The sequence below is a fragment of the Abramis brama genome, assembly GCF_963993115.1.
Source record: "Abramis brama genome assembly, chromosome: 21".
In the NCBI taxonomy this organism is placed as follows: Eukaryota; Metazoa; Chordata; class Actinopteri; order Cypriniformes; family Leuciscidae; genus Abramis; species Abramis brama.
Window position 1 is genome coordinate 5080508 of NC_139983.1, and position 25599 is coordinate 5106106.

Here is a 25599-nt window from a genome sequence, read left to right on the forward strand (position 1 = left end):
TTTTGTCATTTAGGAATAAGATCGCGTGGATGTTTGAATCGAGATCAAGATCGTCTCTCTCTCTCTCTCTCTCTCTCTCTCTCTCTCTCTCTCTCTCTCTCTCTCTCTCTCTCTCTCTCTCTCTCTCTCTCTCTCTCTCTCTCTCTCTCTCTCTCACAACGTATATGAGTAGCGCGAGTGCTTTCATTACTATTTTAATATTCATGAGGTGAGTGTGAGACGTTGCTATTAAAGGATAAGCTCCCAGCACTTCGCCCACACATCGGCCCAGAACCGTTTTTGGAACGGTTCCGGTATTTTTCAAAAAACACTACCGGTTCTGGATAAGAACCGGTTTTCGGTTCCCAACCCTATTTATCACAATGGGTGCATTCAGAAACCTCATGCACTGAATGCTTATGCTCCTCTCCCAAGCAATAAATGCACAGGTCGTGTGTGTCCTCAGGTGTCAAAAACCTGGCACACGGAGGTACATACTTCCTAAAAACACTTGCTAGAATTTTCCATGATCCTGTCTTCACCACAAACTAACAATACTAACAGCTGCTGAAGACAAAAAGCTGATTGCAGTGTTTTCACACATGCTTCAGACACAGGATTTGCTGATGGCGTCCCCATAGCGTCCAACCAAGACGCAGTGTAGAGTTCCCATTCGAAAGAGAATTTGTTGGATGACTAGTAAACCACACTGACCCATATCTTTGTAAGGAATGGTATGAATCTGTTGAGTATGTTGTGCAGTGCACTAGATGAGCTCAGTCTTTGTTTAGGGTGTTTCCTGAGGCATAATGGAGGTCTTCTGGAATCTGTGCAACCGTGTCTGAGCATGTCTCTGTGAGTGGGGCATCCCTCAACATAAGGGCTGTCATGCAGGGCCATTTGTCTTCTAGCATTTCAGAAGATCAGATGATTCGGATAGAAGTGCAGTGAGATAACATTTAGGAGTTGCAAGACTCCCAGGAAAATGTAAGCAAAAAAGCCTTGGCTTAGTGTCCTGATGGCAAGAAGAACATTTTCCAAAATCTCTTTCACTCACTTACTCATTTCATTTGGCAAATGTGAGAAAACAACAAAGATTTTTATCTTTAATTTAGTGGTTTATACTTTCCTTATGTGACAATTAATCAGGGAGGTTTCCTGTTCATCTGTGATAGAGGACCAATTTACGATGTGTACATTGGAGGGAAGTCTCTTGCTTTATCTGAGCCAGACATGTGACCAGAATCAACCTATGGATTGATTATGTATAGTTGTCACTGCCTATTAAAGGGTTATGAAACCCCGTTTCAGCACCAGCCAGTCCCTACCACAGTTTTTATTATTATTTTTTTTTATATTGGGGACAGTTTTGTAAGCTCACTGTAAATTATGCAAATACATATATATCTACTTGTCTATTTGTCACCACACATGTCTATTTGTCACAATTTAATAGTAAGTTTTAATAATGTCTTCTGAAGTAAAGACATGAGCAAATGCTTTTAGAGTATACTTGACCATGCAGATTTGCAAAGAAGAACAAGGGTACAATAAATTGGTGAAGAACATACATTCTTCAGAGAAAGTCTCGTTAATGTTATTTAAACAGAAAGATTCATAAGAGTGTTAATTAGCGGGGAAAAAAAAAAAATGAAATAACTGGTCATTTCTTTTAAGGTCATTGAACTTTTAAAAGCAAGTTTGTTTAACTATATAAGCTGTAAAGCTGTTGAGTTGTCAGTCTTTTCTGCCCTTGTGTTACTTTTGCTTAAATTTTAGCCCAAGTTCTAGCTTATAATTAAATTTTCATCTTTCAGTATTACGGTTGCCTGTGTTACTTTAGACAATCTCTGTGGGATTTTTATTTATCTCCCTTTTTGGGTCAGTATAGTAATAGTGGACAGGAAAGCATATTGGGTCAAACATTTAACTTAACTCACTGCTGTGTGTGTTCATCAAAATGATCCAAATTGTGTTTTTAACCCAACATGTTTTGTTTACTAGTGTTTACTAGTTTATTTGATTCCAAATTATCAACTAATAAAACTGATTTAAATGATCAACTAATCATCATTTTGTCCTTGTGCGTTCTCCTGCACTAAACTCTTGTACACGTGAGGTAAGAATGAGTTTACCAGAAGTTATATTACTATATGTATTAACCATACTAGGGCTTTAGATTCTTCTTTAAATTAGATTCTTTAGATTTAGGTTTAGATTCTTCTCTAACATGCAAACCATATGTTTTTACCTGTAGAATTTCCATGAGGGTTTTCACGTCAATGTATAATGTCTAGGGACATCAAGTCAAAGTCAGTAGATCCCAGCTGTAAATAAGATGATGTTTGACGTTTATCCAAGAGGCTTTTTCAGTTATCTGGTTGGTGAGGAATTCCCAGCATTTAAATTTATGCACACTGTGACCTCACAAGACCTCCTAATAGTTGGAATAACACACCTGCAGATGTGAATGGAGTCAAGTACATAGGGTAGAAGTAGCTATTCCAGCACAATGTAGGTGTCCTCCTTCACTCTTTCTTTGAATTGTGTTTCTCACCGATATTGGCATAGCTAAATTCATATGTTGGTTTGACTCACTCAGAATTCCAACTCCAAAAGCTTTGGAGTAAACGTAATAAGAAACTTGATTGTTCCAGAATGTTAATTCAATATTTACATCATACAACAGAAATTTGACATGGAAAAATGTGAAGATAGCGTTATCTTGCTCACAGCTGTGAGGATCGAACCGATACGAGCAGGAGACAGACGTGCCTGCATCGTCGTCGAACCCCACACCACACCTGAAACGGTGGTCCTCTATAATGGAGAAAGCACACTTTTCTTTGCGTTTAGCCTTAACCTCAATACTTTTATGTGGGTGAGGACGACATCTCAATGCCAATCCGCCACGGAGTGACAAGTTTAGGCCGAAAGGAAGAACCCGATACTGGTTTGCTTTGCCCCCGAAAGCAACCTGAGGAACTTCCTGAGTTGAGGAAGGATGGAATATGGAAGTATTCGTTTTAAAGATCTATCATGACAAACCAGTCCTTGGATCCGATTGGACGCAACCCCCCATCCTTCTTGGGAACGATAAAATACCGGCTGTAAACCCGGACTCTCTGTCGTGGGAAGGAACACGTTCTATGGCCCACTTCCCCAGCTAAGCTTTTACCTCCTGTTCCATAACCACAGCCTTCTCTGGGCCTACCACAGTGGAGAGGACCCCTCTGTGTGCAGGACCCATTGAGATATATTTGGCAGAAGTTCCCATGCTGCCAAAAAATCTGCTATGGGAACCAGTCTCTCAACACTGGTCTTAGGTGTTACTCGAGCGACCAATTCGGTGTCATGAAACAGATGACCGGCAGGAAACAACCGAACTGACCACTCTGACACCCTCCTCTGCAACGTTTCCGTGCGGACACTGAGACTAGAACTCGCTGAAGACCGCTGTGCCCCGAAGCACATAGCGGTAGCGGGGTTGGCAGAATGGTCCACTGAGGGTATCAAAGGAAGATGGGCACCATATAGTGAGGTGTTATCCGTTTCCCTCGGGAATTTCGCCATTTAATTCCTCAGAATACACTGATTTCACATGTGCTTTCCGACGCATTCACGCAGAGCGTTCCCACAGCATCAATTCTCGACGCAGCGCGAGTTCCCTTGAAAAGTAACTTTTAGCTTTAATCACCAGATTTTGGACCTGGTTATTGCTTGAAGTTCGTTCTCTGTTCAGTATCTCATAGAGCATGTGTAAGTTGGTGCATGCCCTATTTACAGTTTAGTGGGTTTTGCAAGTCAAATCAATGGTCTCTGCAACAGAAAAACACAGCCATCCTTTTATTGCCTGCAATGTTATCCTTTAGTTATTTGTTCTCATAATAAGGTAAAATACATCATGATGTCAGTGAAGATACTGAGCACTAGTACCCTCCCCTAGTACTCCATGCCTGTTTCAGTGTACTGACAAATGCACCAAAGACACAAAACAATCATCAATCAAGTACAGTTTCTGTTTTATTCAATTTAAATAGCACATTTCACTACAGCTGCACTGAGAAACCTGTCTTAATACTCTGTGTGAGCAAACCAAAGGCAACTGTGGCAAGAAAAAAAAAAAAAAAAAAAAAAAAACTAAAGTTGTGGCTTAAACAATTGTCTAGGACAAAGTACAAAAAAAATTGTTATAGAAAATTGGGTTACACTTTATTTTTAGGTGTCATTGTTACAGTGTTATTATTATATATTTAAGTACTGAGTAATACTAAGCAACTACATGTACTTACTATAGGGTTCAGGAAGGATTAGAATTTGGTTGAGGGTTAGTTGCATGTAATCATGCATAATTTACTGTTATTACTATGGTAAGTACAAGTTACATATGTAACAAGGACACTGTAAAATAAAGTGTTACTGCAAATTGTAATGGTCACTTGTTGATTTGTTGTTAAATAAAATATATGTAAATTTGTAAATTTGGAGCCCATCCTGAGATTACTGGAGCGATCCAAGCAATGGTCAGGGAAATATATTTCACTTGCTGGCTTAGAATATGACTGATATTAGATATGGAGCTGCAAATATAGGTGTAGGTGGGGGATAATGGAGATTGTTAGCGGTGGGTCAGCTGGATCTGACCAGGACAGGAGCTTATGAGGTAAAGTCAGAGAAAATAGTGATTAATGTTAGTCTTAGTCCCTAATTATAGTTCACAAACTCTGTTATATCCTGAGAATAATAGTCGGGATTCCAGCAGACCTAACAATACAGCACAGTTGAGCGCATGTCTATAAAAAGTTAGTTATATGGTTGGCTAGACCAATATGTCTAGACTTTAGCCGAGAGAGTGTATTCAGAATCTCAGGGGCCATAAAGGAAAGGGATAGAGGAAGAGGAAGAGATTGAATATATTTTCAACCTTGCTTCTAACATGTGTTGGGAATAATTTAAATACAAAAGTATTTGTTACATTAAGGGGGAGTTATTGGGGTTCTGAGGAATCAGTACTTTAAATCAGAGCATTTAAATGCAAGAGCATTTTATAATTAAATTAAATTAAATTATTCATAATTGATAATTAAGTAAGTAACAGGCCACCAAAGTAGCTGTGAAACTAGATATTCTGATACTGTTTATGTCCTTTGGACATGGTAAGAACTTTGACTCCTGCATCTTGAATTTACAAATGCTTGAACCTATTCATTATTGACATGCCACTATGATAACATGCTGTATAGGGACACTGACAAAGTGGCTTTAAATTTATGAATTTCTGTCAAACACCCTGAAGAGTCTAGAGACATTATATTAAAAGAACATCTTGAAATGTTTGGTCTTATTAACATCTCGTTTTTATCAGAATTTGCAGAAGGACAGAAGTCATCAAGGCTTTAAATGTCCTTAATGTACTCTTAGAAAGCAGTGAAATTACATCTAGTGTCAAGGACATAGAGCTGCATGTCAAAACAGTGTAAGCTAGTTCCTTGTAATATCAGCTGTACCTTGTTATATCAGCTGAAAGATGCATATATAAGCAATACATTAAAGGGCCTGAGACCGAGCCTTGTGGCACTCCACGCTTCTTAGGTCAGAGTTTGATGATGTATAATGTCATGGGTAGCACTGAAATTTTAATTTGTATTCAGAACCACAACAGCAGATGCATATTTTCTGCTATTCTCTGTTTTTCAAGAGGTGTTTTAAATTAAGCCTGTTAATGATTGTCACTAAAGTAATGTAATATTCTAAAAAAAATGGGATTTACTTAATACATGACAACGCTGTGTGCATAAAATACCATGGCAAATGCAATAACATACACTTCTTTTTTTATCTAAAAGTGTTTATTTTTTGTTTCCAGAGATTTGAGATTCAACAAAATCAAGGATTTACAGCCAGGCTCCTTTAGGCGGTTGAAGAATCTCAATACACTGTAAGTGTCCATGTTTTCTAAAGTCTTGCCACCTTGTAAAACTTACTCTATTATATGATTGCTGTTTTTGTTATTGGCATTAACTTGCTTTTTTGGTTTCATGAAACCAAACTAAACAGAACTAAACATTTTGGATCATGTACATTTGTTTGTTGTTGACATGTATTATGCATGCCCATCTGTTTTAATGTCTTATTCATTTCTTTCCTCTTTCTTTAAGCCTTTTAAATAATAACCACATCAGACGAATCCCAAGAGGAGCCTTTGAAGATTTGGAAAACCTCAAATATCTGTGAGTTTATCTTTGATTCTGATTTGACTTCTTATGGAACAGATTTGGTTATAGATTCTATAAAAAGTATAGATAGAAAATGTGGAATGAGTGATACTTTATGCATAATAGTGTGCCAGAGTTGAAGCAGTAAAGTAATATTGACTCTTAAGTACTGTTGATTTGAACAGTTTATATTGACTCTAAGTACAGTTGACTCTTTAACCACTGACTGAAGGCACATCATAAAGTTTAAATGTACATTATTGTAGGTGTTGTATGATAAATCTTCCCTCTTCACCAGTTTTACACAGTAAAGAGTTGAGGTCATGGAATGAAGCTCTCACACATATGGGGAATGTAACTGTCTGCACTGTGAAATTATCTGTCTGATGGCCCTGACCCAAAAGTGCAGAGATCAGACAGAGATGGAATAATTGCTCTCTGCTTAGGCGTTGCACAGTTCCTGTCTTTGTTCGTCACAGGGCAATTCGAGAATCTCAAACTTTATTTGTGGTGAGAGCGGCCTGTGTTTATATTTAAATAGTCACTTGTTTGAAATGTTTCACACCTGGTTTTGACTAGATAACATCTAAATTCAGCTGGTTAGATAATACAATAAGAGTAAAGTATGTGTAGGTGAATGTCATCAAACCTCTCAAGAAAATGCCAGGCTCATATTTCACCCCAAAATTAAAGTAAATAAATATATAAATTATATTTTCCTTAAGAAAATGAAGTTTGTTTTTAGAACCACCAAGATTTCAATTTGGCATTGACATTATTTTTTAGTTGTCACATCCATCCCCTCCCCTACATCTTATAACTGTAATGTGAAAAAGGTTTTTAAATGATAAAAAATTTAAGACTATTGGCATATCACCAATAGCATGAAAAATCCAGTATAACAAACCGAAAGTTTTTAATTAACTGTGTGGCACTGAGTTGTATAATGTCTTTCTATTTATTAGAAATATGTAACTAAGAAATATGAAATGTTCTATAATAATAAGTCAAATATGAGTTGATGTTGTTAATAAGAAATATTTGATAGCAAATATAACCTCTGAAGCTTGCCACGTTGTCTTATTTGTATTTTGTTTTATTTTTTATCTTACTTTGTGCCTCTCTTCACTGCAAAAAAAAAAATATTTTCTTACTTAGTATTTTTGTCTTGTTTCCATTCCAAATATCTAAAAATTCTTATATCAAGATGCATTTACTAAAGTAGTAAAAGGCCATACGATATTATGTCTTGTTTTCTGGGGAAATAAATCAAAATTAAGTCAGTTGTTGTTAAAATTATCTGCCAATGGGGTAAGAAAAATAATTTTAATTCAAACAGAAACAATATAATTTTTCTTACCCCATTGGCAGATAATTTAGCATTTTTTAAAGCAACAACTCACTTAATTTTTATTTATTTCCCCAGAAAACAAGACATAATATCTTATGGCATTTTACTTTTCTGGCAAATGGATCTTGATTTACATTTTTTAGTAAGTAAGTAAAGCATTTTTTGCTGTGTTATAATGCTGGTCTGTTGCATGTTAAATTAATCTAACCCATGTTCAATAAAAATTATTTGATGATGCAGCAATAAACTACCATGGACCCTATTTTAACGATCTAAGCGCATGGTCTAAAGTGCAGGGTTGCACCGGGTGTAAGATAGGGCCCTAAACCTTAATGCATGTGTTTTTAAACTTTGCTATTTTAAAACATGATCAAAACAGTAATCTATTTTAATGAAAAAAGTTCAAAGTGATCAAGTTCAAGTACAAAATATCAGGAATCAGTCGGTAGTTGTTTGTTAAAATTGTTGTCGTATTGGCCAAAAATTGGTGCATCCCTAATTTTAGCAATAATATTCAACTGGCATATTTGCAGATTCTTAAACAACTTGAACAGCTCTCATAATTCTCATAACTTAGGTTTGATCACGTTTGCACTGTTTAATACTAAAGAGAAGTGTTGCTTATATATGAAAATCTTGCATATGTGTATGGAATATATACATGTGTATGTATGTATATATTTACATGTGTATGTATATATGCTGCAGCACATATTCTCTTAGCATTATCATTGTAAAACTGCTTTGGAACAATCTACATTGTTAAAAGCGCTATATAAATGAAGATGACTTGACTTGACATATTCTTCCTTTGGGATGGTATCATCGTCCTCAAGGTCAGTGGATCATGCGGTTTATGTGAATGAGCCCTCGTTCTCAACAGCCCTCTGTCCCTAGAGAGGGAAACCACAAACATGAGTTCCTGTTTCCCACAGGCCACCCCTTCTGTGTTACCAATATGCAGTCAATATGCAACAGTCTTCTGTTATTTTTATTCTTCTATTATTCCTTCATTATATGATATGACAAGTTTATTTTGACCTGTTTTCTTTTTTCTGTGAGTGCATGTGTGTATGTGTTTGACATTCAGCCCTAACCCTTGTGATATCCCTGAATATTTCTTCCAGCTATTTGTACAAGAATGAAATTCAGGCAATCGACCGAGAAGCTTTTAAGGGGCTCGTCTCTCTAGAACAACTGTAAGTGACCCTCTGCCCTGTCTAAGTTTCCTTTCCATGTTAATTCTGGCTATAGTAACCAAAATGTTTGGAATAGTTCTCCCAAAATGAAAATTGTCATCTCTTGAATAAAAACAATTTATGTTCCTCACACAAAGCTATTGGATTGCTTCAGAAGACTTGTAAAATATATTGTATGGACACTATAATGATAATGTTATGGTGAAAAATACATTCAGTCCCAACTTATTGTAATTGCATTGAAAATAACAACAGTCAAAATTGATCTTTTTGTATTCCACAAAAGAAAGAAAGTCATATAGCATTGGTGTGTAAATAATTGCAGAAGTTTTTATATTTGGCTGAACTATTCTTTTAAAGGTATGGTGAAAATTGATCCGTGTTTTACACAAAGAAATTTGATAAAGCACAATGCCAAACTGGGGAGTGTAAATCCTAAAACAAAATAACATTTACATTTAGATTTTACAGAGAACCTTCCCTTGGGAGTAATAGCTCATATTTTCTTGTATTGTTCCACTTTTTTAGTTAATTAGTGATATCTTCTAATATGTCAGGTTTTGATAACGTTCATAAAATACTCACTTGCAGCTGGCTAGAATGCAGATACTGATAAGCACACTTTACAATCACTTAAAGCATTTCTTTATAACTCTCCATGACGTTTTGTTTCTGATATTGTTATCTTCATTTAAACCCACAGCATATTAGACTTGTGGCAAGAGCTATTTATGATGTCACAGAATTGGAATTTTGTTATCACCTCGTTCATATTGTTCAAATCAACATGAAATTAAACTAAATTGTGTTTGCTTTGCTAATACACGTCCCTGGTCTTATTGTACCTGATTGAGCGGTGTACATTATTTGTAAGTTGTCATATGATGCTTAATGTTTTCCTTTTCCTTTAGAGTGTAATTTATCTATTTTTGCATGTATAAGATCTGCAAAGTTAGAAAACTCATACTTCCCCACAAAAGGGATTTATTCTATCTAACAGAGCTGCAGACACTTACTGTTTGTGCTTACAATTGCTTTAGAAGCCTTGGAAGCTGAAGATCGCGGTTATGGTAAGAGGCGTTACATTTCTGACACGTCTTGAGGCCAATCAGAGCGCACTGGGTCAGCTGGCCAATCAGAGCACTCTGGAGTTTTCGGAAGGAGGGGCTTTGTAGAAATCAGAACAGACTGGGAATAGAGGTGTTGCAATAATGTACAGAATGTGAAAAATAATGTGTTTTCTGAACATTAAAACATGTTAACCTATTCTAGTACACCCAATAAACAAAATAATGACCTTATAAAATAGCATCATATGACCCCTTTAAAGAAAATTAAATAATGGTCTCCATTCTGGAATGGTGCACAATACATTTTCAATGATAAAATCAAGTCCTGTCCTATAATTTTTATCTTGGTAAAAAATACACAAGATTATGGAAGGTTCTGTGTTAACAGACATTAGGCACAAAACATGTTCAAAATGAAGTAAAAAATCTGTGGAAAAGCATTGATAGAGTGTTTGATCTAGATACCATGTTTATGGGAAATAAAACATATGACTCTCTCTCACAGATACCTGCACTTCAACAACATTGAGTCATTGGAGCCAGAGTCTTTCTCTCATCTACCCAAGCTTGAGCGGCTGTAAGTTTTGCATGCATCTCAAACCTCAAATCATCACATGTTTATCATGTTTAGTCATGATAACACATCCCTTTTAAAAACGAGCTAAAAAAAAGATAAGCTTGTAGGCAGACGCGTCTATGTTATCGTTTTTTTGCAATCAAAGGAACACTTTAACCTTGTAAAGCCTGACAAATGAAATATTTAAACTTTTGGGGGCGCGTCCTCATAGCGCCAGCAACTAATGTGGCGTCACGTTCCTTTCTCAGGGAAACGGGGTTACATGTGTAATACTAGACGTTTTTCAAGTTTTGATAATGTTGATCATTTAGAGCACTTAGAATTGTGCGTATCAAATATGATACTGTAGGCTTCACTGTAGGGTTAAGTAAACTTCCATTTTAGATATGTATGTGGATCTAACACAATACTAGTAATAATAATAAATTAAGTAGTGACAAAATGTTCAGAAATGTTGTCATTTTAGTTCATCATGGTGATTGACCAATTCAGTACTGGAGTTTGTAAGCCAGAATCTACTGGGCGGTGAAGAAGTGAACATGAATATAATCTGCATCTGGATGATGATTAATGAAACTAACCCTCCTCTTATTTATATGAGTAGTTGTGAACAGTAATGTCATCCCTGGGAAAGTAACCCCGTCTGTCCTGGTATAAAGCAAGATCGACCCTGTGGACCTTCATCTTTGCATCTCTATTCCACAGAGCATACATTACCAGTCAAATGTTTGTGATAATTTAAGATTTTTTTTTTTTTTTTAATTCTTATGGTCACCAAGACTGCATTTAAAAATACATTATAACATTGTAATATTATTACTATTTAAAATAACTGTTTTCAATTTGTATATATTTGAAATTGTAATTTATTCCTGTGATGCAAAGCTGAATTTTTAGCTCATTACTCCAGTCTTCACTCTCACATGATCCTTCAGAAATCATTCTAATATGCTGATTCAATGCTCAAGAAACCTTTCTGATTACTATCAATGTTGAAAACATATTTTTGTGGAAACCATGATACACTACCATTCAAAAGTTACTTCAGCAAGGGCGAATTTAAATTGATCAAAAGTGACAGTAAAGACATTCATAATGTTACAAAAGATATCTACTTTAAATAAACGCTGTTCTTTTGAACTTTCTATTCATTAAAGAATCCTGAAAAAATTAGTTTACAGTTTAGTTCTCAAAAATGTAAATAAGAAAAATACTTTTAATATAATAGTGCACACTCATGCAAAACTCACAATGATAAGGTGTGTTGGTTATTTTTTAGCACATTGATGTACATTATACAGAATACTAGGGTATTCTGAGTGGTTGCTTGGTACTTTAGTTATTTACTATCATAATATTCAAAAGAGCCCAAACTCAAGTCTCTTTGATATTCTGGCCTTCAGATATCTGGCCCCTCCTTAAATTTAAGTCTTTATGATTTGGTACTACATCAGTTTATGGTACTTCAGTTTTTCCCAATCCCAGTCCTTCTGCTATGCACAAGGCCACTTCAGCAAGCGCTGAGGGTGACATGGGGACAACAATGGGAGTGTTTCTGCTGGGTCAATCCCCACGGGCCTCTCATTCCTCGTCATGCTCGTTGTGTCCAGTGGAGTGTCTAGATAAGTTAGGGGTTTGTCTTGTGGCAAACCTAATTTTTCATTCGGGGCTCCAGATGAGGATTATTGTAGCATCAGAGGGCGGGCTTATGCCTTCCAATACTAAAGACTCTGCTGGACTCCAAACCTTTGGGTGTAGTAGCTCAGTCTGAGTCCGACGCAGAGTTGGCAGCCATGCTTGCTCGGGCCGAGAGGCATCATGCTGGAGTGGAATCCTCTGTCCCGAACATTCGTGGCTGGATTACTGGTATCTGGGCTCAGAGGACGGCTAGACTTGAAGCGAATGGCCTCTTGGGCCTTTCTTTCCGGAAGTGCATGAAGAGCTGACAAAGTCGTGGAAAGCACCTTTTACTGCCAGGTCCTGCTTTGCCAGCTCTTCCACCCTCACAACCCTCGACAGTGGGGCAGGAGGTCCCACAGGTGGAGCATGCAATTGCAGTGTGTTTATGCCCGTAAAAACGCAGCCACCTGGTCTCCCTCACAAACTTTCTCACTTTGTCTCTGACAGCGAAAGTGTACAGTGCTGCTGGACAGGCTGCCTCCGCTCTATGGCCATCCTGCAGGTCCATCAGGCCAAGGCACTAAAAGAGCTGCACGAGGGTATTTCTGAGCCGGTATTGATGCAGGAACTGCGTTCGGTGTCCGACTTCGCCCTATGGTCATGGCTCGGGCTGTCAGCCAGGTGATGTCCTCCATGGTGGTCCAGGAACTCCATCTTCTGGCTCATCCTTGCTGAAATGAATGACGGCGACAAGGTTCGCTTTCTTGATGCCCCCATCTCGCCCCCATCTTCGGAGACACTGTCGAGGACTTTGCCCAGCAGTTCTCGGCAGTCTGGAAGCAGATGGAACCAATAGCATCTTGCCTAAGTGAGATTCCACCTACAGGCCACCGAGGTCCCGCAACCCATCTGCTCATCACCAAGTGTGGCAGCCACACCAGCTACTCCACAGTCCGAACCCACAGCCCGAGTGCAGCGTCGAGCCACCCGCAGGAAAGCAAAGCCGCCTGTCCCTCAGGCGAGCACCAAGAACTTGAAGACGGCTTCAAAGTGTCCCTGACATGGGCGACCTAGGGATGGTGGAAGCTGCTCTTTCCCAGGAGACGTACTCCTCAACCCGTCTCGCTGGCTCATCAGAACAGCCAGACTCAGTTATGTGATTCAGTTCACCAGGTGCCCGCCCATATTCAGCGGCGTCCTTTTTACCTCGGTGACAGGCAAAGATTGTACAGCCCGGTTGTACTTGCCCTGCAGAGGTTTCGGCCGTTGATTGGGATGGACAACACAGCGACAGTAGCCTCTATAAACCGCCAAGACTGTTTGTGCTCATGTCGCAACTCGCACACCATCTCCTCCTTTGGAGTCAGCAGCGACTGAAGTCACTGCGGGCCACTCACATCCCATGCGAACTCAATCGCGCAAGACCTGCCACTGAGATGGAGGGAATGAGACATTGTTTCTCTCCTACCACAGTGCTGAACTACCCGCTGGGAAACTGTCTGGGCTCCTCAGCACAAACCTGACCGAGTAGAAGCATGCCATCTCCTTTTATACCCGAATGTCCGGGGGAGTGGCATATGCAAATTTCACTCGCCAATTCTCATTGGCCTTTTCTCAAAATATGGTTTTATGGGCTCCCAAGTGTGACCTCTAGTGTCAGTACAAATCGAGACAACGTCATGTCCATCCAGCAGTTAAGAAGGTTACAATAGGTACGCTACAAGTGTCAGGGCCATAAAAACTGATGCATCACAAAAAAAATTGTAAAAAAAATGTGAATATTTTATTTAATTTTTTTGGTTTATCTTTCATGATCCCCCCCAAAAGAATTTGTCGGATCACCTACAAAACAAATATCACATTTTCCTCAAAACAACAACAACAACAACAACAATTGGAATAGATGTCAAAGTTTAAACAAATGACTTATTTTATGGCATGTGTTGTGTTTTTCCTGTCCTGGTCACAGATTATATATGCCTAATTTGTGAATACACACATTTGAATCTGCGCTTCTCATTGATATCTACTGCAGGTTTCTTCACAACAACAGAATTACTCATCTTGCTTTAGGAACCTTCTCCCACCTGCAGTCCATGAAGAGACTGTGAGTATTACTCAAGCTGACTTCATTTACGGATAGGTAAAGCATTAGGTTGCTCAGAGACTGTCTCTTTATTTGGTTATCAATTAGATCTTGAAAAACTCAAAGTTGGTTGTGTTCCACTTTAGCCAGCAAAAATAAATAAATGAGACAGAGAGAGTATTTTAAATGGATTGTAATCAAAACATTTAGTACAGTGTAATATTTGTAGCATTGAGATCCTATTATATTTTTATTCATATTTTGAAATTAATATTTTTTTTTTTCTGTTTTCATTTTAAATTTAAAGTATTAGTATTTTTGTGTTGTCATTTTTTTATTCGTTTTTTAAATGTCTATACAGTTTATACAAATTTTTATTTCAGTTTTATATTGGTTTGTTTGTACATCAAGTTAAACTAAATAAAAATGAGAAATGCTGCCTTGGCAACTAGATGAAATATAATAATTTAAGTTTTGGTAGTTCATTTTGTTTCAGTTAACATTTATTTTATTACAAGTAATAAAAATGTTCCTATGGTTTTAGGCTTACTTAACTCTAGTAATAACCTTGACTTAAGGCCTGTTCACACCAGGAATGATAACTATAAAGATAACTATTAGCGTCCACACCAGCGCATGATATTGTTCTGCTTATTCTAAGCACATGCTTCAGTTTTGTCGTTTGCCACTTTAAATGATCGAGCTCTGAAAACAGGATGGATTCTGATTGGCTGTCAATGTTTTTATTGTTCATCAGCCAGAAAAAATCTTTTGGAAAGAGATTCCAACATTATAATTATAGTTGTGGTGTGGTCTCTGCTATTCTTTAATATTGTGAACTATTTTTAGAACTATATCTTTATCGTTATAGTTATTGTCCTTGGTGTGAACGGGCCTTTAGTGTCATAACTTTAGATGAGGATGTTAAAAAGTCATTTTTAAATGTTTGTTAACAGGAAGTTGTTTATCATTTTAGGGGTTTAAATGTGTTGATGAAATAAATAACTTAAAATCTATTAAAGATCAGTGCAAATTTAGCTGATTTTGGATTGGTGTTCTAAAAAACTTTTTATCAACTGATCTAGATAGTAAAACTTGTTCTGCAAAACCAGGGTTAACATTTGAGGTACACTTACTGCAGGATTTACAAAAGTGTATTGAGTGTTGCATTTGAATCTGGTAAGACTTTTCACAGAATGAGGGTTACCATCTTGACTCAAACACACCAACTTACAGAGGTGGACAGTAACAAAGTACATTTACTTGAGTGCTGTACTTAAGTACACTTTTTGAGTATCTGTACTTTACTTGAGTATTATCTTTTCTGGAAACTTTTTACTTTAACTTCACTACATTTGAAAGACAAATATCGTACTTTTTACTCCACTACGTTTCTGTCAAGGTCCTTGAGTAGAAAGTAGTAACGTCAGTCAGGGGATGATTTTGGTTTGGAAATGAAAGTCGGGTTGACGTCAAAACCCGACGTCAGATTTACGTCAGAACCCGACGTCGGACAGACGTTGGATTTTGGTTGGAAATGAAAGTCGGGTTGACGTCAAAGCCAAAAAACTAAGCCAAGGGCACTATTTGAGGGAACAGCCATTTGGGTGTCCGAAACCATTGTAGACGTTATTGAGTGACTTATTCAATCTCATATTCAATCCCACTACTGGAACTGTGTTCTAGAAATAAATGTGATATTGATATGAGGGCAGGCATAGATTCAGAGGCATAAGGTACTGTAAATATTACATTCAACAATGCAACAATAATAAAACAATGCATTGACATTTACTTTTTACTTTTGATACTTAAGTACTTTTAAAAACGAGTACTTCTGTACTTTTACTTAAGTGAGAATCGGTCTTTACAACTTTTACTTGTAACGGAGTAATATTTGACCAGTAGTATCTGTACTTTCACTCAAGTAAGGAAGTTGTGTACTTTGTCCACCTCTGCCAACTTAGCTACAAATGTATCAACGTTGTTTTCCGATTTGCAGTGTAAATTAATGCTTACATGTAAACTGTTTTATTTTAACCAAAAAATTGCCTTAATTTTATTTAAATCTTGTGTTTGTGGGTGTTTTAGGCGCCTCGACTCAAACACGCTGCACTGTGACTGTGAACTGCTGTGGTTGGCCGATCTGTTGAAGCAGTACGCAGAGTCTGGGAACGCTCAAGCTGCAGCTACTTGCGACTATCCAAGCCGTTTGCAGGGACGCTCAGTCGCCACTCTCACTGCAGAGGAGCTCAACTGTGGTGAGGCCATTCACACACATAAACACACTTCACAAGCCAATGTACACGTTCTGTTCAGATCAAAATGATCAACAGGCAGTAAATTGTTGCAATATTTACAGCATCTGCCCCCATTCACCACATCCACATTATTCTACTCCATGGGACCTACTGCATGTCTTTGAACATGTTAGTCATCATAATAAATAACAGATGCTGATCTGGTTTTGTGAGCTGGATTATGGAGTGATTTCCCAGATGTATCATTGTTCACATGCTACGCCACCTCCTCGTCAAATGTTTGAGGGAGTGAAGGGTCAAGCGTAACTTTTCATTTCAACCATCTGTGAAACAAATACAGGTCATCTCTACCAGGCTTTTGTGAGATCAAAATTGTCGACTGGGAAAAAGCCAGCTCAGATTCAAATATTGGGCTAATTACCAGTTCAGTGTTCACTGAAAAAAAAAGCAAAAAAAAAAACTGTTAAATGTATGGTAGAAAAGGAAATAAGGCAACAGTGGGTGCCTGAAATTCATAGTAAAAATTTTTAACAATGTTTCAGGCATTTTTTATTTTTTATTTCAGTTAAAGTTAATATAGTTAATTTTTACTTATATATATATATATATATATATATATATATATATATATATATATATATATATATGAAAGTGATAAAAACAATACATAAAAATTCTCCATTGCTCGATTCTGACATTTAACAAATGCCAAAAATATGTTAATATTTATTGATCTGAAACAGAAAAAGTTTACTCTGATTTAATGTATGACAGTAAAGAAATAAAAGTTTTTGTGTTTTTTTCTGAAGTGTATGTAAATATCTGGTTTCAACTGTATATATGTGTGTATATATATATATATATATATATATATATATATATATATATATATATATATATATATATATATATATATATATAAAATAGGCCTAGTTGTTGTTTTCAGGTTTTTCAGGTAGGTCTAACAGTAATTTTCAGGTAAATATCTGTTTCAGAGTGGATTATTTTGCAAATAAAATAATAAAATGCTCATTAGGAATTTTCTCAGAGCAGAGTTTCTCTCAAACACAAGTACTTGTCTCCCATTTACAAGCTCTGGGATTCTTAAGAAATCTCAAAAAGAGCTCGCTGGTCCCGAGTCAGCAGATTTTATTTCTCGGTTTAGAGATAGATTCAGTGAAGGAGACAGCTATGTTGTCAGCACAGAGGGCAGCGGATTTTCACAGCTGTCTGTTTCAGCTGGGCAGGCCAATGCGTTTCCTAACAGTTTTGCAACTGCTAGGGCTTATGGCCTTATGATAGCAGTCGTTTGGCTGGGTCTCCTCCTCATGCGTGCGTTCCAGCACTGGGCACTAAGCAGTGGGCTGGACGCTATACGCCATTTAGACAGACGGGTGACGATAAAGCCATTGTGCGTTCAAGCTCTGATCTCCTGGGGAAACCCGCATCTGTTGACAGAGGAATTCCCCTGGGCGGGGTTTTGTCATGTGAAGTATTGACGATAGACGCGTTACAACATGGATTGGGAGCTCTGTGTGATAGGAGCTTTGTAAGAGGGGAGTGGTCGGCATTGCTGAAAGAGCGTCACAAATTATTTGGAATTGCAGGCGGTTCTTCTGGCAGTGAAACACTTTTTCCAGCACTTGCAGGGCAAACATGTATCTCTTCTCATCACAGCAGTGGTGTCGCATATATACACAGGCAAGGGGTTACTCGCTCTCCTCCCCTGTTATAATTGTCATGGATGCTCTTTATACAGTCATGCTCAGAATTAATCATACCCCTATTAAATATGATCAAAAATGGCTGTAAAAAATAAATCTGCATCATTTATCCTTTTGATCTTTCATTCAAAAAATTGGCAAAATCCTAACCTTTCATTTAAGTAAAAGAATTGAAAGTGGGGGGGAAATCACATTATAAAATAAATGTTTTTCTCCAAAACACGTTGGCCACAATTATTCATACCCTTTTATTAAATACCTTTTTGCAATCTCCTTTTGCCAAGATAACTGCTCTGAGTCTTCTCCTATAATGCCTGATGAGTTTGGGGAACAACTGACAAGAGATCAGAGACCATTCCTTCATACAGAATCTCTCCGGATCCTTCAGATTCACAGATCCATGTTGGTGCTGCTTCTCTTCAGTTCACTTCACTCATCAGGTCAGGGAACTGGGGCGGTCATGGCAGAAGCTTCTTTTTGGCTCGATGGTGTTTTTAGCCCCCAATGGCTCCTTCCAGGCAGCTAACCCTACCCTCAACCTTAAACCTACCCATCCCCTCACTGCCTGGAAGGTGCCGTTGGGGGCTAAAAACACCAAACACCTTCTTTTTGTGCTCCCTAACACATTTTTGTGTTGATTTTGATGTTTGTTTTGGATCGTTGTCCTGATGGAAGATCCAACCACGGCCCATTATAAGATTTCTAGCAGAGGCCGTCAGGTTTTGATTTTTTATCTGTTGATATTTGATAGAATCCACGATGCCATGTATCTGAATAAGAAGTCCAGGACCTCCAGCAGAAAAATATGCCCACAACATTAAAGATCCAATGGTATATTAAATTGTACACATGGGGTACGTTTTATCCTTGTGTGCTCCAAACCCATCTAGCGTGTTTGCTGCCAAAAAGCTCTTTTTTTTAGTTCCATCTGACCACAGAACCCTGTGCCGTTTGAAGTTCCAGTCGTGTCTGACAACTGAATATGCCGGAGTTTGTTTTTGGAGGAGCGAGGAGCATTTTTCTTGAAAACCTCCCAAACAACATGTGGGGATGTAGGGGTTGTTTGATTTTTTTTTTTTTTTTTTTTAATAGTAGGCTTTCTGACCCCAAGACTCAACTAATCTCTGCAATTCTCCATCTGTGATCCTTGAAGAATCTTTGGCCACTCAAACTTTCATCCTCACCGTCCATTAAGACAATATAGACACACATCCTCTTCCTGGCAGATTCGTAACATCTTTATTTGATTATAACTTCTTAATTATTGCCCTGATGGTCAAAATGGGGATTTTCAATTCTTTAGCTATTTTCTTACAGCACTTTCTATTTTGTGATGCTCAACAGCTGCACATCAGAACTATATTCTTTGGTTTTACTCATTGTGATGGATGATTCAGGGAATTTGGCCTTTGTGTTTCCTCATATTTAAACTCCTGTGAAACAAGAAGTCATAGCTGGACAATTTCATGTTCCTAGTCACCCTGGTGTGCTAAAAAGGTAAATATTAATGGGAATATAGTTCAGAGACATTTTATTCATAAAAAATTCTACGGGTATGAATAATTGTGGCCAACGTGTTTTGGAGAAAAACATTTATTTTATAATGTGATTTCCCCCCCCACTTTCAATTCTTTTACTTCAATGAAAGGTTAGGATTTTTGCCAATTTTTTGAATGAAAGATTGTAACGTTTAAATGAAGACAGAAGATGCAAGTGCAAGAACTCAGGTTTATTGAATGAACACGTAGAAGGAGATATAAGGCACACAGTCCAATGGTCCCTGGTAGCGCAGGATGGCAGATGGGCAACCCGGATCCCGTGGTGTGAAAAGGTGAGATGATATCCTTGATGAGACAAGCTGACGGGAACACAACACGAGTCTGCAGAGTGAAGAGACGAGACAGGATCCTTGGAAGACGACAGGCAGAACGAACTCGACATGAACACCAAACCGGGAAATCAGGAACACCAACGAAGACCACACTGCACAGGGGAAAATCCCACAACGATCTGACAAACACAAGACGAAAGACAATGAGCTTAAATAGAGATCGCTGATCAGAATCAGCTGGCGCTGATGACAATCAGCCGCTGATCAGCGACCACGCCCACACACACACGCACACACAACACAAACACAGCACGAGAAAGAGTCAGTGAATTCATGAACCGTGACAAAGATCAAAAGGATAAATGATGCAGATTTATTTTTTACAGCCATTTTTGATCATATTTACCAGGGGTATGATTAATTCTGAGCACGACTGTATGTGGCAGCGGACATTTAGCGACAGTGCACGTCCCGGGCCATCTAATGGCGCTTTTGTACTGCATGGTACTGCTCGTACGGCTCGGCATGGCACGGCTCGCTTTGGCTCGGTTTGCTTTTCCACTGCAGTTTAGTTCCACCTCAAAGTGGGTGGGATTGTAGACTGATCTTTATAGTTGCTGAAAAATTTTTTCATTCCTGGTCGCCCCATCCAGCTCTCGCTGGATCCGCTCCTCGGCTACCAACGAGAGGAATGTCTGCACCTTGTCTACTGACCACGATTCAGCCATTTCTTTTTTTAAGTTGTTTAAAAAAAATGTGCGAACAAATGAAGCTGGCTGTTGCTGACTATTTAAATCTAGCAGGTTTGGTGTCTTGTGTCTCAAATCAAATGACGCTGGTAGTGATTATTCTTTCTGACCAATCAGTGATCTGCATTGTTTACACGTCACATTTTAGTATAGTTTTTTTAGCTTGGAACCTCAACCGAGATGGTACTATTTAAGCGAACCGTACCATGCAGTGGAAAAGTGGCAAAAAGTGAGCCGTACCTAGCTGTACCGAACCGTACCATGCAGTGGAAAGCACCATAAATGGTGGAGCAGAACTGCTGTCCAGGGGGGGACCACAGGTCAGGGAGTGGCGTCTGCATCCTCGGATGTGGCACAGATCTGGGATCGGTTCAGTAGGGCTGATGTGGATCTTTTTGCATCAGCAGAAAACACTCACTGCCAGCTGTTTTTCTCGATCACGGGCAGGAGCACTCGCTGACCTGGGGTTAGATTCTTCACCCTCGGCCAGAGCTGTGGTCTCTATGGGCCGACCTTCAATCAATGTTGTGGCGACAATACAGAGCACTAGGGCGGCACTGACAAGGGGGCTTTATGCGTTGAAGTGGCGTATGTTTGAAGCTTGGTGTGGGTGAATATCTTTATCGCAATATCAGTGAAATCCCGATTGCAGGGATACAAAATGTTTGCAGGAATTCTTGGAAGGTCAGGAAGTACAGGAAGGTCGCTCCCATTCCACGTTGAAAGTTTATTTGGTGGTCATTTTGGCTCGTCATGAGGGCATTAATGGTGCTGTGCCAATTCCAAACCCGCTTGCCTTATGGTTCCTTAAAGGGACGCAGCGTCTTAGGCCCGTTACAAAATCACTGGTACCGTCGTGGCACCTAATTGTAGTTCTGGAGGCTATGTGTGAACCTCCGTTTGAGCCTTTAGAATCCTTGGATTTAAGGATGCTTTCTTATAAAACCAGCCTGGCGCTGGCATCAGTGAAACGCGTTGGTGACCTCCATGTGCTGTCAGCGCATCCCTCATGCATCCAATTTACGTTGGATGGGTCAAAAGTGGTGTTGCATCCTAAAGCGGTGTATACGCCTAAAGTCATGTCAGGAGCATATAGTGTGTGCTCGTTATTGCTGCCTGCCCTGTGAAACATCTCTTTTGACTCAGAGGAAGAAAGGAGACTCCATGCTTTGTGCGTTGTGTGAGTTTTACACAGATACATTGAGCAGACACAGGCTGTGTGCTCTTCTCACCAGCTTTTTGTATGCTAACCTGATCCGTGGGAAGCCACTATATAACATTGTCTTTTGCATGTTTATATAGTGTTTATATAGGCTATTTCTATAGGAAATGAGAGTAAAGGGTTGGCTCTGACTGCAGGGGTGTGTGCGCACTCAACGAGGTGCATGGCGACGTCTTGGGCATTGTTTAGATGGATGTCTTCGGAGGATATTTGTGCGGCTTCCAGTTGGGTTGTTTGTTCGATTTCACAGACTGGATGTCACGGCAGCGACGGTCGCTCAGTTGCCGCTTACTGCAGGGGTTTTAAACTAGGAAAATCGCTTGAAAAAGAAAAAGGGGGATGTGGCGGTGCTGGTCCCCTACGTGTAGTTCAGCAGACTTTGTGGGGCGTGAATATATGTCCCACAGTCCCACCGACTGAACGGACTGATTGGAAACATTGAGTTATGCATATAACTAGTTCCCAGAAGGAGGGGAACGAGGTACAACACATCTGAGCCCAGTGCAGTCGGAGGCTCGATGAAGAGCTGGCCTGAACGAGGGAAATGACGAAGGTCCGCCCAAGTCGGCATGCGTCATTGGCCTTTCAGGCGTGAATAAAGGTGTCTTCAGTGAATTGCATGAAAGAGCAATATCCCATAGTCACGTCTTGTCACCTCGTATCCCTCATTCTGGGAACACTAGTTAAATGCATAGCTCAACATTTTTCACTGTAAATTATATGGTAAATCACAGTTTTTACTTCTGTGGTAGATTTGTCCCCTACCCACCTAACATAGGTTGAACCGAGTGTCCTTGACACCTGAAAATATTATACTCAATTGAGTTAACCTCTGAAAGTGCGGGTTGACGCCTAAGAGTAGCTATTCTTACCGCATAAATAAAATGCCTAAGAATTATAGTTACCTGACCGCAATCTAACCCCGCCTAAGAGTCTCACAGAGAGTCGAACGACGTCTCGCCCCCTTTTGACACTATCATTCGGGAATAAGGTCTCTAGTGTTCTTAACCCGCTCCACACTATCGCTTGGTATTAAGGTCTCTAGTGTTTAGCTAAATAACTTGTTCCACTAACTAACTTTCTGCGCAGCAATAATAACTGACAGACTTCAGACAATGCCTTTGAATATGCTTCAGTCACGGAGGATCTCAGACAAATTTCAGAGAGAATCCCACCCGCAAAAGAAATACAACAGTTTTTATAGAATAGGAGCATGGCGAAAATGACATGATACATTACATAATTTCCCTACAATTTGATTGGTTATTAATAGGCAAACCCTTCTGTTACTAGGTAGAAGCAAACTCTGTTTTCTTGATTACTTCATTGTTAATCACAAGTTTTCAAACCTAGACATCTGTCTACTTTAATTTCCCCATCTGTTATTTATACACTCACACACTCAAAGTCACGAGTTTTCGATCAAAGGGTTTGTAAACATTTAAGATTCAAAAGCATATGAATGTTGTTCCTGCAAGAAAAATAAATGTTAGTTATGATTAATTAAAAAATCACACTTCCTAAGACCATACAATTTACATTATTGTACAGTAAAATTACATATAATGTGATAGTATAGTAAGTTATAGTAAGGTGAATTACAGTTAACTAATTAACAGGTGTTTACTGTAGATTTTTTATTTTCTGTAAAATAATTCATTTATTACAGTGCTTAGAAACTAAAGCCTCTTATAATTTCAAGTAGTCAAACTACTGACAAATTACCTTTTTGTAGTTAACTACACTACAATGACATTTTACATATTGATATAAAATGATAAAAAATGTATTCTTACTTACACTAATTGTTAATTTTTAATAAATCAAAACTAAAATCTAGTTTTATGTTCAATGAAATCAAACTAATAATTAGTATAATATATATTATATATTACATAATAATAACTAAAATAAATATACTAATATATAATCAATTTTACTTTTTTTTACTTTTTTAAGACTCTCATGTATGTATTTTTCATTGTCATGTCTACATCTTTTAGTCTGGAATTGTATGGTCTCTTCTGGGACCTCTGAGGTTTCCTCACAGTGTAACCACAAATCACTGCGGCTGTTGTGCTCGATAGACTTGCTCAGGCTTGTTACAGTAATCAGCCCCCCACAAACGCCCATTTAGGCTCTTTAAAAGAATGGGATTAACACAGTATGACTTTTCTATACATAAAACACAGCACACATATGCCTGAGGCACCTGTCAAAACAGAGCAGGGCGCCACCAGCCAGACAGACAGACAACTGCAGTATCTCTGACAAAATGTCGTACTGCCACACTGCGCAAAATCAAGAAGAAAAAGCAAGGCATCATGAATCCAATGTCTAACAAAAATGCTTTGAGATGGAGCAGCTAAGGGATTAGTCAGGAAATCTGAGGGATACTTCACCCCAAAATGTCATAGTATGCTCATTATTTGCTCAAAACCACATGATTTTCTTTCTTTCGTTGTACATTAAAGCAGGTGTTTTGTAAAATCCAGGCTGCTCTTTTCCATATATCAATAATGAATGAGCTTGTGAGCTGTCAAGCTCCAAAGACAATCAGTTACCAGACATTCAAGAACCGCCGGTGTGTTACTCCTTAATAAAAGGATGCAACAATTATTTTGCAAGCAAAATAATTGTATTTATTAGAATTCAAAAGGTACACTGTTTTTAAATATTTCTGCTTCAAGGGTATTTAATAATTAGTGTTATTGTGTAATTATAAGCATACTTTAAACTTTAAAAGTATAGGGTCGATGGGATATTTCAAAAATGTTTTTGAAAGAAGTCTCTTCTGCTCACCATGACTATTTGATTAAAGCTGCAGCAAAAAAATAATATTGTGAGATGTTATTTACAAATTGAAAATAACTGTTTTCTATTTGAATATATATGTGTGTGTGTGCGTGTTATTTTTTTATGTGATGGCAAAGCTGAATTGTTAGCATCATTACTTATTATTAATCATTCTAATATACTGTTTTCATACTTTTATACTTTTCATACAAAATTATGATTATTATTAATGTTGAAAACAGTGTGAAACCGATAAAAAAAGAACAGTATTTATTTTTTGTAACATTATAAATGCCTTTACTGTCACTTTTGTTCAATTTAATGCGTTCTCACTGAATAAAAGTATTCATTTGTTTAAAAAAAAAAAAGTACTGACCCCAAACTTTTGAACAGTAGTGTGTAATAACCAGAAAAAATGGTTTGAGTTTGAGTTAGAATAGTTTGCAAGAGTGCAGTTATAACAATGAAAGTGACTTGTGAGTAGATGAGTTTACCTGTTCGGTGTGATGTAAAATGTCCCCAAAAACCTCTCTAGTCCCATTTAGACACTTGTTAGCAAACACCTTTTTCAAGACAAGTAAAAGCTTTAAAAAGTAAATCACAAGGGGTATTACTTATGTATTTTATCTCGTAGAATAAAACGTTAAAAAACAATATCTTGAACTTGTTCACCACAGACCTTATTTCAGGCATTTAAGCATAAACCTATTGACTTCAGGATCAGGAACAGGAACTTGTTTCCAGGTTTTGGTCTGCAAAAGCTCATCATCCCTGCAGCACTCTATAGAAATCTGTGCCATTTTTGTCATAATAATGTGTGAGTACTTTGACACAGTGTGCAACCAGACATTTGGTTTCACCAGTAGAAACAGTTTAATAGTTCTGTCAGACTGTTTAGGAATATATTTTGCCATGTGCA

The 25599-nt window shown here is 38.1% G+C and overlaps 1 protein-coding gene across 1 annotated transcript in view; it reads left to right on the forward strand.

Annotated features, from left to right (window-relative positions):
• Positions 1–25599, forward strand: part of pxdn (peroxidasin) — an 81242-nt gene that overhangs the window by 24326 nt on the left and 31317 nt on the right. The window contains exons 2-7 of the mRNA XM_084096025.1: positions 5846–5917; positions 6138–6209; positions 8673–8744; positions 10320–10391; positions 14047–14118; positions 16189–16358. Of these exons, the coding sequence (XP_083952151.1) occupies positions 5846–5917; positions 6138–6209; positions 8673–8744; positions 10320–10391; positions 14047–14118; positions 16189–16358 (530 nt within the window). The remainder of the gene's footprint in view (positions 1–5845; positions 5918–6137; positions 6210–8672; positions 8745–10319; positions 10392–14046; positions 14119–16188; positions 16359–25599) is intronic.